Source organism: Miniopterus natalensis, chromosome 11 (genome assembly GCF_054644295.1).
Source record: "Miniopterus natalensis isolate mMinNat1 chromosome 11, mMinNat1.hap1, whole genome shotgun sequence".
Taxonomy (NCBI): Eukaryota; Metazoa; Chordata; class Mammalia; order Chiroptera; family Miniopteridae; genus Miniopterus; species Miniopterus natalensis.
Genome location: NC_142091.1, coordinates 11,131,930 through 11,148,414, shown reverse-complemented (window position 1 = coordinate 11,148,414; position 16,485 = coordinate 11,131,930). Strand labels below are relative to the sequence as shown.

Here is a 16,485-nt window from a genome sequence, read left to right as displayed (position 1 = left end):
GAGTTTTCAGGTAACAAACGTTTAGTTCACAGCAGTTACCATGTTTGATGTGTATCCCCTATTCTGTGACACTGTTCTCTGATTCATGTGGTTTTCTTCAGTTTATTTTTTAAAATTTGTCTTTATTGTTGAAAGTATTAGAGATGTCCCATTCCCCCCCACATTGATCCCCTCTACCCGCATCCCCCCCCCCAGGCCTTCCCCACACTGTTGTCTGTGTCCGTGGGTTATGCATATATGCATATAAGTTCTTTGGTTAATCTCTCCCCACCCACTCCCCCTAATCCTCTAGACAAACCTTAAGAATATGTAGCTCAGAACTGGTTTCTTTTTTCCCCCTTGAGCTTTTTCTCTTAGTGCCTGGTTGTATTATACTCTGGACAGCTCTTGATATCCCTGAAGACATCACTGCCCTAAGCCCAGGATCGTGTGACATGAACTAGAATCTTTCTCTTTCCAGAAACTTTCTAACAGCTTCCTCAGTGAGAACCCCTCACTCCAGCTTTCTAGCTGACTCCATATGCCCGGCTCTTTGCAGCTCTGTACCTTTAAGTAGGCACCTCTCGTTCCCTGTTCCCAAGCCTCAGTCAACAATGTCTCCAGCTTTGTTTATTTCCTGACTCCCTTGGGCAAAGCTCACAGGTAGCCTCCTGTTCTCGCTCAGTGCAAATATCATATCTGAATTCTGTGTTTACCTTATGATGATTCCTACCCCGGCCAGACATGGTCCACAAGGATTTAGGACTGAGTATTTTCCATCACAGGCCATATGACAACACTATTTTAAAAAACAAATTTTGAAATCATACCCGTTGCCTCGCAGACCTAGAGAAGCCTAAACAAAATTTTAAATGCATGCTGTGCTCCTATGCCCGCCTCCTGTGCTGGGAGCAGGAGAGGGCCAGGAGGAACTAATGAAGGAGCCAAGCCTTGTGATACTCACTGTCTGTCTTATAATCACCTTTACCCCTACCCACTTGTCAAGGTCTTTTTTTTTTTTTTTCCAGTCTAGAGAGTGTTTTCAGAAGATCTTAGAAATAAACCCCCAGCTGCAGACACGGGTGAAAGGTGAGAATGTGCCTGCGATGTCCTTTCCCCCTGCCCTGGCCCCGGGCTGCCTTCCCTGCCTCCTGGGAGCCAGCTGCAAAGCCCTCCTGCCCGCAGGCCAGTCCTCGACCGCAGGCTGCCCTGCGCCTCCCTCCTCTGTTCTCCAACTCAGATCTTTGCCTTCCCCCTTTCCACACCCTCCTCCTCTAGGGCCTTCTAGACGGGGAATACTGTTGCTGTTGCATCCCCAAGGTGCTTTAAGGTCCTTGGCACAGACTGTACACTATTCCTAAAATGTCCCTTGCGGAAGATGCGTTTGAGTTACTTTAATGCATTGGGCCTCTCAACGCCCCACCCTCACAGGTTTCTCCACGTGTGGTGCCGTGGATGTTAGGGTTTGTTTTGTTTTGTTTCCATCTTGTTTTGCTAGATTACCTGAATCAAGTAGATCTCCGGGAGAAGGCAGACCTCCAGGAGAAGGAAGCCCATGAATTGCTGGACTCAGGAAACAACACAGCCGTGACGACCAAGCATCTCCTGGAGACTCTTTCCAAGCCCGACCAGAACCCCTTGTTCTATGCAGGGGGCATTGAAATCCTGACTGAAATGATGAAGGACTGTAAGCCAGGGACGTGTGTGGTCTCGTGAATGTTGTCGGTGTAAAGGGCCAGAGTTTAGTGTTTGCCCTCATGACTGAGACTCCCTTCATTCCACAGATACTGATTGAAGAGCTACTAAAATGCAGGTGGAAAAGGGGGTGCAAAGAAGGGCACCCCACCCCAGCTCCATCCTCTGCTCAGAGCAGGCATTTACTCAACATGCAAGCACTAAACATCGCACACACAACACACACACACACACACACACAGCGTACACTCATTCTGTGGACACTTATTGACATTGCAACACACACAGCATGCACACACGTACTTTCTTACCTCACATATACCACACACATGTACACATAACATACACATTGTGCACTCATTCTGTGCACACTAACATCACATACACATCATGTACACACGTCACACTATATATACTTATATCACATAACGTATACCACACATATTCACCCCTCCCCTCACATGCTCCGCCCTTCCTGCACATATCTGTGTACCCTTTGCATACCTGACAACGCCCCATATACACCCCAGGCACCCTGTACTACCCCCACAAGTCTCTCCCCAACCGCAGGGAAATGGAAGATGGAATTTTTGTAGGGTAAACTGCAAGGTTCACCCCAGTTACAATTAATGGTTGCTTAGGGATATAAATAGTTTCGGAGCAAATGCCAGCTCCTTCTGCTAATGGGAGCCACACTGCTTTCTCTTACCGGTCCTTGGAAACATTGATACCAGGGCTTAAACCATTTTGGGGACTCAGTAACAGGATGCTGGTTGCACAAATAGATGGAGTCGCTGACCTCCCTTTAGTACACAGTGGGGGGTGCTCACGTATTCTCTGCAGTAGTTTATTGGAAATTGCAGGCTTCTCTCCAGAGCCTGGAAACAGCTTCAAAATAAATATTGAAGAACAGATGCACATGCTTGTTCTTCCTGGCAGTTAAGCAGCTCCTGGGGACTCTAAAGATGACAAAATGAGGAGCTGTTGATGACCCGCGGGGCCGCCAGTCTTGGCTCTCTTGATCTGAACAGGATGTCCCTCTTACTGGGGCACTGGGTGGCGGATGACAGCTGTAGGTTTCACAATGTAAAGGTATATGTTTCTTCCCAAACTGTAATTTGATGACTGATGTTTCCTGTCGGGCCCCTCATTATTGGCTGGCTCCGTTACAGCCTGACATCAGCCAGGCATCAGGAGTCTGACGCGGTTTTCTCTGAATTTGTTTCAGGCACAGAGCGAACTTTATTCAGAACACACAATGGATTCAGTATCATCAGTGGGAATGAGGTGATAAGAAGGTAGGAATGTTTGTAAAGACAGGAGCATCAATGCAAGGAAGGACAAGCTCTTCTCCTGAAATCAGACCCTAATGACACAGGCAGCGACTTCACTGGATGATCCCACCCTCAGTCAGTATTGGTGGCCCCTGGATAGTGCAGAGATGCTGTGTGCACACCCCTTGAGCTCTGCCCCTCGAGTAGTTTGAATTATGCCACAATCAACCACTGCAGAGAAAGGTCAGCAAAACTTCCCAGGGTTTCTCCAGGCACTTCAAAGTCAGAGAAGTGACCGTTCTTGTTGGTTTCCCACCAGTTGTAAGGTTGCTATTTGTTCTTCCCCTCTTGGGATTTTGCTGATCATATCAGGAAATGAGATCAGCTGGGTCCTGGCTGCTCCCAGTTATAATTTCATCTGAAGAAGGATCCATAGGATAGGAGGTTGTTTGCTAAATTTATTTTTATTTTTGGGGGGTTTCAGTTATTCTGGTGTAATTTCTGAGGCTTAGGACACTGCCGTGGGTTGGAGTCACCAGCACATGCCTGCATGTGTGAGGGGCCCTCAGTGGTACACTGGCCCACCGTGCATTGGCCTTGGTGCAACTGCTGTCCATGGCCCCGGCCTCGCACCCACCCAGCAAGCAGCCCAGACTCCTTGGCCTGCAGCCTTGTCTGGAGCTCTCAGTCCAGTGCTCAGCAGCCCTGTGGTCCTGGAGCCCTATATAACCTGCAGCTCTGGGTTATAAAATCACTCTCTCAACCCCACATTATAGGGCTCTGTTGGTGAAATAAAACCAACTGGAAAGAAGATCAGCACTGAGTTCAACCTCTAACATTGTTCTCCTTTGTTTATTCCAGGTGCTTTGCCTCAGAAGGGAAAGATGCAGCGGAAGAGACTGTGTGTGTGTCTGTTCTCAGGCTCTGGCAAGCCGTGTGCAGCGGGAATGGTGAGCCTGGCCCATCCCAGTTAGTCGTCATTAATGCCCATTAATGCGGGAGCTGCGTGGGCAGACAAGATTGTTCCCCCAGAGGCCGGGCCCTGGAGACTTGATGTCTAGACCTTCCCTCAGAAAAAACATATGGATCAGAAATAAGGCCTGTACCCGGCTATGTCTCCAGCACCGTTGCAGCTGCCTTCACCATGGCCAAGGCCACTGTAAGCGCAATGAGTAGTCTCATCACCTGGGCATTTGCCCTGCTCTGCAGACTCCTGGCCTCTGCCCATGTGTTGGCAGTGGGGTGGCAGAGCTTGTCCTTTCCTATCAGCCTAAAAATATTGGGGTTTTTTTGCTGACCACGGTCCCCAGTTCAGCATCGTGAGCTTTATGATCGTGTGCCAGCATCTCGTGACACTGATCAGTGTGTAATATCAGAACAGTAAAGTGCTATGAGGATATTTACCTTGCTGACTGAGCTTTTTAGATATTAGCATCTTCTGGGGTTTACTAAGTTTTTATAGAATCTGATCACTTTTATGACCTCAAGGTAAGTAAAATATTGAATCATTTCCCTTTTTTTTAAAATTGTATTTTTATGGGGAAAGGTCTGACCTTGGGCAGAAATACTGAAAATAGAATAATGGTAACTGTGTCTCTTTTCATGGGGCTCCTGTGAGGAGCCAGTGAGAGAGCTTGTGAATATAATTTGTAAACTAGAAAAAGCGGAATATAAGATAAGATCATTTTTTTCATTTATTATTGTGGAGGAATCATCTTAAGTTCTAGAAAACTCGAGAATATGGGGCCTCTGTCCTGAAGGGCATTATGCTCAGACTAATATTATCGAGACGGCTGCTACTCTCTGTGATGCTGTACCACTCTGGGGCGGTGATTTTGGAAATCCTCCTACAGGAAGACAAGTGAGGCAGGGCTTGGTGGCCGTGTGCATGGGACACGCTGCCCTTCTGTGTGCTGTGCAGTCCTGACTCCCTCAGCCAGTGTCCGCTCTGCTTTCTGAGGACTCTGTGTCATGTTTTTCTTTAACATCTGAAAATACTGTCAGGCACAGCTGGTGATGCAAATGCTCTGTCTCCGATCAGTGGCATCTTGGTGTATCCAACTCAATAAACACAAAGCAGTTTTTTAAAATGACACGGGACTGCTACAAAGTGAGGGCATGGGAATATATCTGAGATAGGTTGCTGAGTGGGAGAGAGAAGCCAGGGGCAGTGCAGGGTGGATCATTCTTTTAACAATATTCACACAAGGGGTGAATAGTAGCTCCTTTCAGGAATGGGCTCACCTGGCAGGGGTACAAGAGAAGGGGGCTTTCATTTTCAGCTTTACTCTCCTTCTGTTATTTCAGTTGTTTACAGTGAGTCACTTTTCCAGTATAAGAAAAACTATAGGAACTAAACAAACTGCTCTGCTTCATAGCTTAGCCACATACTCCAGCTGCACCCAGCCTGCCCACAAACAAATTCACGTACCTGCTTAGAAAATGACCCAGTGAGGGGGGTCAGTCGACTGCCTCTCCTCTGGAAATGGCTTTTAGTCTGGGAAGGGGGCATGCTTTATTCATGAATGTTCTCATGGATAGTCTGTTTTCCAGAAAGAACTCAAATGGTTACTCTGGCCATTATATGAAAGTTGATGGTCTAAAGATATTCCACAATTCAGCTGACTTCTTCCCCTTTCCTCACATTTCCCTATACACATACCAGGGAGCCTTTGACAGGAATAGTAATGCTCATATATGTGCACCAGTCCCTGTCCCTGCTGTGAGCACCGTCATGTAGTAACTCAACCCTGTTAGTGTCATCTCTCTCATTTCGCTGGTGAGGAAACAGAAATGCATGGGATTTCATAGATTGGCTAACGTCATTCACCTGGTGATTCGGACCAGCAGTCTAGTTCTAGAGTCGGTGCCCTTACATGTCACTATCCCACCTCGCAGATGAATGGAGAATTGGGCTTCTTGTTGGGAGGCAGGGACAGAGCTGGTTTAATCGCTGTCGCTTCGCGCACATGGTGAATGCTCCCTGTTTCACAGAGGAAAACCAGCGCCTGCTCCTGGTGCGCCCGGAGGCAGGCAGGCTGCTGCCTTCCCTCTTGGCCTCCAGGGTCCTGTCCATCCAGGAGCAGAGCCTGGCCTTGCTGCTGCAGCTCAGCCAGACGGAGAACGGCCGCGGCCTGATCATCAGCCACCTCGACCTGACCCGGTAAGGAGGTCCGCCAGGTCTCGGAGCATCACCTGCCGAGTTAAGACGGGCCTTTCTCCCTCTCCATATCTCTGACAGAACACGTGCCATCTGACTTACTAAGGACCCATAACAGAGAGGGCCTTTGAAAGGAACAGTCCCCCATGAGCACCCACCCGCAGGATGGACCCCTGTGTGTGAAAGGAACACTCCCCCATGAGTACCCTCGGGACAGACTTCTGTCTGAGCCTGGTCCCATGGATAGTTCCGCTCCTCCTGGCATGTTTCTATCTCACAGACATGGCAGACGGTGTAAATCGTGTTTCCACAATGAGGCCGGGAGCCCGATCTTAAAATAGGTCATTGCTTCTGCACTTTTAGTGTCAGCCCTGTCCCTGTTCTGTCCCTGTCCCTGTCCATACTTTGTTCATGTCTGAGGTAGCACTGTCTGATTTTGCATGTTCTTAACCCCCTCTGGAGCACAGTAGAATATTAATAAATAAAACACATCTCGAATATTGTTCCACGTAGGTCTTCCCAAGGCTTAAGGCCATGGGAATAGAATGTGCCTCCCCTAAGTAGACTTTATGTAAAAAACTACTGAACTATAATGATTTTGCCCAGTGTTCTTTAGCCTAAAGATTAGTAGTTTGAACATGTGAAATTGCCATTTTTTACATCAAAAAAGGTGCACGATGGCAATTGCATGTAATTCATTCAACCTAATAGGAACAGTAGCAGTAAATACAGCTTGCTTTATACGTGCTTCAGACACAGTCTAAAAACTGAATTTGGCTTCTGATTCTTTTCATTGTTACCTCATTATATCTCTTCTCAGCCTGGGATGTAGGCAAGATAATTGTTACTACTATGGCTCACACCAGGGGCAGGGAAACTGCAGCAGGTAATGGAAGAATCTCCCCCTGGCCCTGAAGCCCAGCTCCTTTTCTCTGTTTGGCCCAGCTGAGACCTCAGCACCTGTCCCATGCAGGTGGGGAGGTCCATGTGTGCTAAGGGCACAGTGCTTATTAAGCCTTGGTTGTGGCTCCAGCAGCTTGAGGCCCAGTCACAGCCAGGACAGTTCCCAGGAAGGGCCATGGCAACTCCTGAGGCTCAGCCCATATGGGCAGATGGGTCGCTTGCAGAGTTAAATCCTCAGAAGCCCATTTCACATTTCAGATGACTCTGCAGTCACTTCCTCAACCCCTGAGTAAATGTAGCTATAGTTATTGTAAGCTCTTCCCCTAAGCTGTCTTTGAATGGTTTGGGTTTCAGTTTGAATGTTTCCAGTGTCTTGGAGAGTGGCATTTATGATCATCCCTGGAAGTCCTGCCTGCTCTCCTTACACAGTCAAAAGCCTTAGCTTATTGCTTCAATGCCTGCTGTTCTCATTAATGTCTACCTCTGATTAAGCCAAGAAGAGGTGGAATGTGCTCTCTGAAACGAAATGAGATGGTTTTAAGCAGGACAGGGCTGCACACAAGCTCCATGGCCTCATAGAGGCACACACATCACATTCCTCCAACAGTGCTTTTCCCCATGTGACACATGGAAGGAACAAGTAGACAGTGACAGAACCAGGTGAAGGCCAGTGCCACTTTGTGGAAAGAGCTAGGTCTTTGAGTGCAAGTGGTCATGAGCCCAAACCCTCTGCTTGAGTCTGTCAACTTGTGTGGCCCAGGAAAGTTACTCAGCCATGGTGAGCCTGGGTTCTCCTCTAGGATCACAGACTTATGCTGAAGCTTGAGTGGTGTTGTGCATATGCCAGTCCAGCATTTTATGTTGCATGCTACAGAATACATGACCAGGAGAAGCTGGTCTTGTTTTTCTCTTGTAACAGAAGAGACTAAAGATGGCAGTAGCTGGTTGAGTGGCTTCGAGATGTCAGAGTCAAGGTCTGTCCTTCTGACCCTTCCCTCATGGCCTCACAGGCTGCTGCAACTCCAACCGTCACATCCCCCTTTAGGACAGTTTAGCACCAGCCAGGCCTGTCCCTTTCATAAGAGAAATGACTGCTTCTGTTTCTCTTTGGTCAGAATTGTGTCACATGCCACCTGTGACTAGGAAAATGGTCCCGGCTTCTACAGTAGAGTCAGGCTGGATGAATGGCGATAGCAGGGTTTCCGTGGGGTTCAGCAAACAGCATCCACCGCAGTAAGGGAAGTGGCTGGTGTCATTCCTGGCACGTGGTACGGACTCAATAATAACTTTATACTCATTTGCTCTCTTCAGAGTCTAAGCTCAGAGTCCTAAACTGACACGAAAGTGAATTTATTGGTACATTGGTCTAATTGGTACGTTAGACCATTCATTTTCTGATCTGCTTATCAGCAAAGCACTGTATTTCTCAGCAGCTGGAGAACTAGTCTCATAGGCAATCATCACGTTAGTGTTTTCAGTAGGAAAATAACAGGACAGATAGCATGTTAGACAAACTCCTTTGGCAGCACAGCAGAGGCTGGATTGGGGCAGGTAGGACAGGAGGCAGGGAGTCCACGAAGGGGAAAACGGATTGCCAAGACTAAAGGTTAAGACTGGACCAGGGTGGAGGCAGAACAGACGTACAGTGGAGAAGAGAGCTGCTCAGTGACCTAGAAGGAATGACAGGAGAGAGACGTTGGAAAGGAGCCAGAGGAAAGGAATGCAGGAGCTGCTGAGGAGGTGGGACTGACAGTGCACTGTCTACAGATGTGGGGGCCAGCCAGGGATCTCCCAGGATGCTGGCTTAGGCAACTCGGGGGATGGAAATGCCACCTTTGAAGACAGAAAATGCAGGCAGACGGTCTGATTTGAAAGCCACTTTGAATGATTAAATTTGTGACACTCATGGTGTTGAAATAGAGATGTCCGTGGTGTAGAAGATGTTCCTTCTAGAACTTTCGGGGAGAGGTGTTTATGGCTGATAACTAAGACCATGGATGAGAGCAGGGCCCAGAGTAGGACCCTGGGGTCCCTGACGTGGAAGGTGACAGCATGAAGGGGGCTCAAAAAGGAATCCAAGAAGGAAAAAGCCAAGGGGTAGGAGGGCTAGAAAAATGGCATCGATGGGACTGAATGCCATGAGGAAAAGGCAGAGAAGAGCCCATCAGGTGGGGTCCCTGAAGGTCAGAAGCGTGGGCGCTAGTCATCCACATCTGTGTTACTGGATTGATTCTGCAGCTTGTTCTAGGCTGGATCTGGAAGTCAAACCACAGGGAAACCAGGGTGCTTAAACTGAAAAAGACCCAGTTCCCTCACTTAGAGCAGGAATCACCTGGCACTTTGTTTAAGTGCAGCCTCTGTCCACTAGAGACTGAGTTGGGCTCAAGAATCTGCCTCCCCCCGCACCACTACCAAGTAAGTCCTCTCCCAGCCACACTGGGGACATGTAGTCCTGCGGCGTAGAATAGACTTTCCAGTGGGCCACAGATGGCCCACCAGGACCCAGCTGGCCTGTCCAGCTCTGCACCCTCTCCGCTCCCTGTCCTCTCCTCACACCCTAAGCACTGGTTGTGAAGAACTGTTAGCAGTCCCCATGTGTGCCCTGCTGTCTGATGCCTCATCGCCTGTGAACTCTGTGCTGTCCCTGAAATTCCTGCTCTAGTCCCGTGTGCCTGACATTGGCCTGCGAGTTCCTTGGAGCTGCGACATTGTCTGTTTTCATCACTGTGGCCCCAGAACCTACCACGTTGCCTGGCACATAGTGAACAGAAAGCCAGCACTCCACATTCAAGTGACAGCTGAAATGTCACCTGCAATTTGAAGCCGCCTTCACCTCCACCCTCCCACACTGCCCACCAGGTAGACTCTGTGCCCACTTTACATGAATCTGGTTCTGACATATCACCTAACACACGTGTCACTGTGGGAGCCCAGGTGCTCAGCACTGCACCCCACTGGATGCTGAGTATGGGTTTGCTGGGTGGACACGTGGCTCCAACTTCATCCGGGGACTGCTCAGTCCATTAGGGCAGCCTGAAGCTGCATTAGGTTTTTTTTGGCAACTCCAGCAGACAATTTGCTCATGATGGGTTTGCAGTTACCTAATAACCCTTAAATCTTTTTCATATGAACCAGTTATAAACCAGGTCTCCCAATTCTGTTACTTATACCGAATTCCCAGCTCTGAGTGGAGGAGTTTGAGTTTAACTGTATTAAATTTCATCTGACATATTCAGCAGCCTGTCAAAACCTTGTGAAATCTTTATTCCATCCCCCACTTCATTAGGGGGCCCTCCTACTGTAGTCATCAGCACATTAGTAAGCATGCCATTTAGATGTCGTTTAGCCTGGCCTGGTGTGGCTCAGTGGTTGAGTGCTGACCTAGGATCCAGGCAATCAGGGTTCGATTCCCAGGCAGGGCACATGCCTGGGTTGTGGGCTGGATCCCCAGTCAGGAGCGTGCAGGAGGCAGCTGATCAATGACTCATCATTGATGTTTCTCTCTCTCTCTCTCTCCCTCTCCTTTCCTCTCTCTGAAATCAATCAAGACTTATTTTTAAAAAAAAATAGATGTCCTTTATGTGATTGAACTTGGCTGAACCAGTGTCACATGACAGAAGCCCCAGTGATTCCTTCCAAGTCGTCTGATAATCAGTGACCTTTGGTTAAAACTGTTCAACCCCCTGGGACCTCACATTAGGTGATAGAGCCATTCTTGTAGGTCAGTCTGTCTCACTGGGGTCGGCCAGGAGCCGGGCCTGGATGCTGACTCCTCCCTGGCCTCCCTGCAAGGCCCCCTTGTTGGAAATGCTGTCAGTCGGAGGACAGCCCTCTGCCCTCTCTGAGGGGGTTCTGGATTTTTTGCAGATTGTTGGAAGCCCTGGTGTCATTTCTTGAATTCTCAGACAAGAGGGCCGCCTTGGCCATGGGACTGCTCACAGACTTGGCTCTGGAAGAAAGGTAACATTTATTTACAGAAGCTGATACTTCTTAGTGAACGGTTGTTGACGGTCTGGTATTTTAGAATGTGGGGCGTATGGCGTACGGGAAGGCGGGGAGGCTGGGCCCTGAGCCTCAGGGTTCACGGAGTGGAGGGCTGCTGCCTCCCCGGGGCATGGGCGCCGCTCCTGCCCAGCCCCTGGGGGCAGGGGCACCCCGCGCTCAGTGGGGTTGGAAGCAGTAACATACTTAAAACAGTACCTATAGTAAACAAGCCTACTGTGTGTTAGAGAAGCTTCTTCCCTTGATCAGCACCTGATGGGAACTGCCTAGCGCTTGTGCATGGACCCGCGAGAGAGGGGAGCACAGTGAACCGCAGCCTGCTCTCGGGTTGCCGGTGGCGTTATGGGTAACCATCCTCCCCGCCCCTTTTTCTTGCTTAGCTGCTGGGGAAGACAGTAAACATCTTACATCTCTCGTAATTCTTAAGTGTTTTATTTTCAGTGCCTCTTGTTTGTTCGTTTAATTTTCTCACCACCTTTGGGACATCTTGCTTAGAAATGATCATAATGAGGGAGAGCCGCCTGTGCTCCTAGACAGGCCCCCGCACAGGCTGGGACTGCGCTGGCTGCGCTCACACGTGGGGCGTCCTCGTGGCTGTGGCGGGAAACACGCTTCCTGTTCGCACAGCACCCTGCGCAGACCCAGAGCGAGGGGAGGGCAGGGGTTGTGGTAAGTCAGTTTGGCAGAAGCCCATGGATTCCAGCAGTTTCTGTATATGTGCTGCCACCTGAGATCTGATGTTTAACATCAAAGGCAGTTCTTCAGACTTAGAGAAATTAAAGCCGCATTATATACCTGGGACATTCTCATTTGTTTCCGAATGAGCCATCCAGCCACGTGACACAGCACAGGGGCCTGGAGTCTGTGACTTCACCACACTACCTGAGACCCTGTATTTCTCTTATAGTTTGTGCAATGTAGAAATGAATCATGACTGATGTTTTCTCAACAGATTCCAAGTCTGGTTCCAGGCCAGCCTCGCAGGTGTACTCCCGGCTCTCACGGGTGTTCTGGTGAGCAGGTCTCATTTTTATAATCTCTGACAGGCTCTCAGGAGCATGAGCAGAGCCTTTAAACACAGTTACACTCCAGAACTCCCGGTGTCTCTCGGGCCCCTTCATCATTTATCCACTGCTGGAACTTACACAGTTCTTTGTTAGTAAAGCAGCCATAGTTAGGACGCGCGGAGGTGGCATATGCGCAGCTTATTACAGGGGAGAGAAAGCTGGAGTGGACTCTGCCTCAGGCGGAGGTGGAGAGAGGTTGTCATGTTCATCAGTCCCCTGGTGAATCTAAGTCTCATCGTAACGATTGTGTGCAGCCCTGTCCCTAAATGAAAGTCATCAGGGCAAGTGTGGTGATTTGAGCTGAGGAGGCAGGAAAGAGTCAGGGGGTGGGGGAGTTCTAGGAGAGTAAACTGTTACCAGATGCTGTCCCTGGTGAGCCAGAGAGGTCAAGGGACCTTAGCATGTCCACAGCCCAGTACTTCAGGTGTGGAAGTAGAAGCTCTGAGAATGGTTGGACTGCCCTTGTTCTCCAGCCTGGCTGGTGATGTCCCTGGGATTAGCCCTAGGCCTCTGTGTCCCAGGCCAGCGTGCTTTGGAGTTACCCCTGTGTGCCTGCACCTTATGGCCAGCACGACCCCATTGATGCCCTGAGGTGACATTGTGCTCTCTGGCTCTCAGACGTTTTGGTGAATGAGGGGTGCCCTAGAGATGATGTGGGCACCATCTGCCCACTCTCTACTCATTTGCTTTCTCTCCATTCACTTTCAGAGGAGAGATCCCAAGGTAGCTAACACCTCAGCTCTCAGCCAGTGTATTGCCGTCATGGGAAACCTCAGCGCTGATGCTACCACCCGAGGACAGGTGTCTGCCTCTCAAGAATTTGGGGATGCCTGCTTGGATCTCATGGTATTTTAGATTTTCCACTTAAAGCTGGTCTCTTATCTGCTTTGGGGGTGTTGGCTTCTTCTTCATTATCTAGATTTTCCAAAAATTCTGAGGGTGCTAGAGCCAGTGGCTCTTCCTTCTATAACCATAGATTTATGGCCGGCTGCCTTAGCAAGCCCTCCACATCAGGCCCCGCTCTCCCTGGAGAGTTTTGAAGGCTTTCCTGGCAGAGTCAGCTTGGCCACCCATTTGAGCAGCTCATTTTTCAGTTTAAACACAGGACCAGGCTGAACCAGTCACATGGCAGAGGCCCTAGAGACTCCTGTTACTGTTCCGAACTGACGCCAACTCTTACCCTGGTCTCTAACCTCCCAGCGTCATGTAGGTTCATGACATTGGCAATGCAGGGAGTTTGAGTAATGCTGAGACTATTGCCAAGGCGATAGTGTCGACTTCACAGGGATGACTTCAGAAGCTGCAACGCAGTCCTGACAGGTGTGGCTCAGTTGGTTGGAGCATTGTCTCGTATACCAAGAGGCTGTGGGTTCGATCTCCATATGGGAGACAGCTGATCGATGTTTCTCTCTCACATTGATGATCAGTGTTTCTCTCTCACTTTCCCCCTCTCCCTTGCTCTCTCTCTAAAATCAATTAAATAAAAAAATACACATATTTTGAAAAACTGCCAGGCAGAAAGGTCATGGATTACCTTGTTTTGTTTCCAAAGGCCAGGTGTGAGGAGGAGGTGGACCTGTTCAGGGACATCTTATATGCACTCCTGGGACTCATGATGAACCTGTGTCTTCAGTCCCCCTTTGTCTCTGAGGTACAGTATTCTTTTCTCCCTACCTGGAACGCTGGGACAACCTAAATGCTGGGACAGTTCTATTGCATAGAACTGTCCTCATTTTCACCAAGAGCTGGAAGCCATGGACTCCAGCATGCAGTGGGAATGGGGAAAGCTGGGTGGACACTCAGTCTCTGCATCGCTGAGGAATGGGCGAGTCACTCGGTCAGGTGCATTCAGAAAATCGAGTGTCCAGGATGTGCTGAGCATGGTGCTAGGTTCTGCATTAACAAAGTCAAATAAAATGTGCTCCTGCCCTCAAGGTGTCGCCCTGTCATGAGTGGAGAGCAGTGGAGGGTGTTGTGAGGGAGTGTGGCCGTGATGAGCAGGAGGTGGTCAGCTCTAGGCGGATGCTCAGAGGGAGCTCCATAGAGGACTCAGCTTACCAGATCATTCCCATCCCCTTCTGCCCCATCACTGCAGGTCTGGGCCACAGAGGTGAGCAGGCGGTGCATGTCTCTGCTGAACAGCCAGGACGGAGGAATCCTCACAGTAAGATTCTCCCAGGAGACCCAGGATCAGCATCCTTTGTTTCCCTTTTGTGTCATTCTAATATTGGTGTATCTTACCCTTTTGAAGCCACCACACCTTGGAGATTCTGCCAGCTCTCTGAGGGACAGGGAGGACATGCTCCTCAGAATGGTGCCCCTAATCACACAAACATCAAATTCGCCTTCAGCTTCATGGGATTTGGTGACCCCCACCCAGTGCTCATCTACAGAGCCCCTGGAGTCCAGGAGCCCTTTTCTGTCTGGTCTGGGGCTTCATTGATTTGTCCTATTTCAAGATATCCTTGTGCAAATGGAACAGGTCACGTGATTTTATGCAGAATCTCTTTTTCCATAATCAACACCAAACCCATGTTTTGAAGCCAGTGATCCCAGAGGCTGTCTGTGCATAATCGCCTCAGCCCCCCTGGAGTGCATGCTGGAATGGCTTTTTAACTTCCATTTCTGACATTTGGATAAGAAAACTGAGAAAGCCGATGGCTAGCACAGTGCATTAGGAGAATGTTAACACCTTGCTGACTGGTCATGAGCACACATATTTCCATGTGCAAGCATTGCTGATTGGTCACGAGATAACTCGTGTCTGCACTTACATTAATTTGAGTAATTTTAAACACCTTACTGACCAAAGTAGCTGGCCACACAGGCTAGTTCTGGCTTGAAATAGCCAGTCAACAAGGTGTGTGGTTCAGGAGGCTCTTTGCCATCATCCTAGGATGTGCTCAACTCACATCAGGAATCACCCCAACTTTCCCACCTAGTAGTTCAGGGCTCTAAAGCCCAGAAAAACAACTGGGTCACATCCAAGGCAGCCTGGGAAACCAGCACTTCAAAGATCACAGACAGGGGACCCATTTCAGGGTGGTGGTAAGAATTCTGAGTAGATCCACTATATCCTTTTTGGAGCTGGCATGGCCACACGTCCCTGAAGTCAGCTCAGGCGTTATAGGGTGAAGGGTTCTAACCTGGGCTCTAGGAACGTGTGGCAGGTCTGCAGTTCCCTGGAACCCCTGCAATTGTGTGGAAAATTCTGATTGTATGTGCATTTTCTCAAGTAGGGGGCAACACAACTCCCATCAGATCCTCAGAAAACATCCATGACCCCAAAAGGTGTGAGCATCATTGTTCTTGGATAGTTGGGCCTTTCTGATGGTCTCAACACTAGTTTCATGCTAACCTTTCAAGGACTCTCTTGGCCGGACTTCCCCAGGACTCTGCATGTGCCACAGTTGGGTGCAGGCTGGTGTGTTGAGTGGGGAAGCAGCTTCAGCAGGGGAATCCATCCTTCCGTGGGGTGCTCTCACTGTCTTGGGCCTGGAAAGAGATCTGGCTGTCAACTGTGGCAGCGTTCCAGCACCCATGGGAAGCAGACAGGGAAACAAGACTGATAATACGCTAGTACACAAGTCTATGCCTTCTCCCTCCAGAGATCTCATTAAAACAAGACTAAAGGCATTAGGGGAATAAAGTAGAAACCCACATTGACAAAGTGAACAAGCAAGAGGACACCAGGGGTCAGTAGTTTCTGGAAGGTGGAAAATCGCCACAAGAAGAAGGCAGAGCTGGGGAAACCCTGGTGTAGAGCGCAGACTGCGGGGAACGCAGCTGGGAAGGTCACAGGTTTGTCCTGCAGTAACCTGGAGAAGGCAGAAACTTCAAAATACCAGGTGCGGCAGGGGGCAGAAGTGTGAGCGAGGGGGCTGCACTCCGCCGCCAAGCTCTGTCCCTCGGGCATCAAATCTCAGCACATTTCTGCAAAAGCATGAGAAGACCAGAGAAGACATTTGCTGTCTAGTGCTGGGGAGTACCACTTTCCACCAGCTCGCTGCAACCTCCCATAAACACAGCGCACCGAAACATGTTTTATTACCTCCTTCGTAAATGTGACTGGCAGCGAGGGTCACCAGACATTTCAGGAAAGCCATACTCGTAAATAGAAAAAACAAGATAAACAGAAAAATTGACTTTAAAAAAATGCAACAGAGATTGTATAGGAAGTAGGAAAAAACATAACTATTATTTGTATCCTCAGAAAAATTTAAAGTAGTAGTATAGCCGACTGTAGTAACAGCTTGCTATATAGAAAATTAGAACCGAAGTCTCCCAGAAAATAGAACAGAAAGAGATTCGGAACAGGTAAAGGAAAAGCTAACAGACACAGAGGATCGACCCAGGAAGTTCACCATGGTGCTGGTGTTGGCGCTGCGGAGTGTCCAGGCAGCGC

The 16,485-nt window shown here is 49.2% G+C and overlaps 1 protein-coding gene across 1 annotated transcript in view; it reads left to right on the top strand.

Annotated features, from left to right (window-relative positions):
• TTC12 (tetratricopeptide repeat domain 12) overlaps positions 1–16,485 on the top strand; it is a 43,708-nt gene that overhangs the window by 22,986 nt on the left and 4,237 nt on the right. Inside the window, exons 9-18 of the mRNA XM_087821537.1 lie at positions 1,008–1,068; positions 1,478–1,666; positions 2,903–2,972; positions 3,810–3,898; positions 5,943–6,111; positions 10,879–10,971; positions 11,966–12,026; positions 12,789–12,926; positions 13,633–13,731; positions 14,176–14,244. Coding sequence (XP_087677663.1) covers positions 1,008–1,068; positions 1,478–1,666; positions 2,903–2,972; positions 3,810–3,898; positions 5,943–6,111; positions 10,879–10,971; positions 11,966–12,026; positions 12,789–12,926; positions 13,633–13,731; positions 14,176–14,244 — 1,038 coding nt within the window. The remainder of the gene's footprint in view (positions 1–1,007; positions 1,069–1,477; positions 1,667–2,902; positions 2,973–3,809; positions 3,899–5,942; positions 6,112–10,878; positions 10,972–11,965; positions 12,027–12,788; positions 12,927–13,632; positions 13,732–14,175; positions 14,245–16,485) is intronic.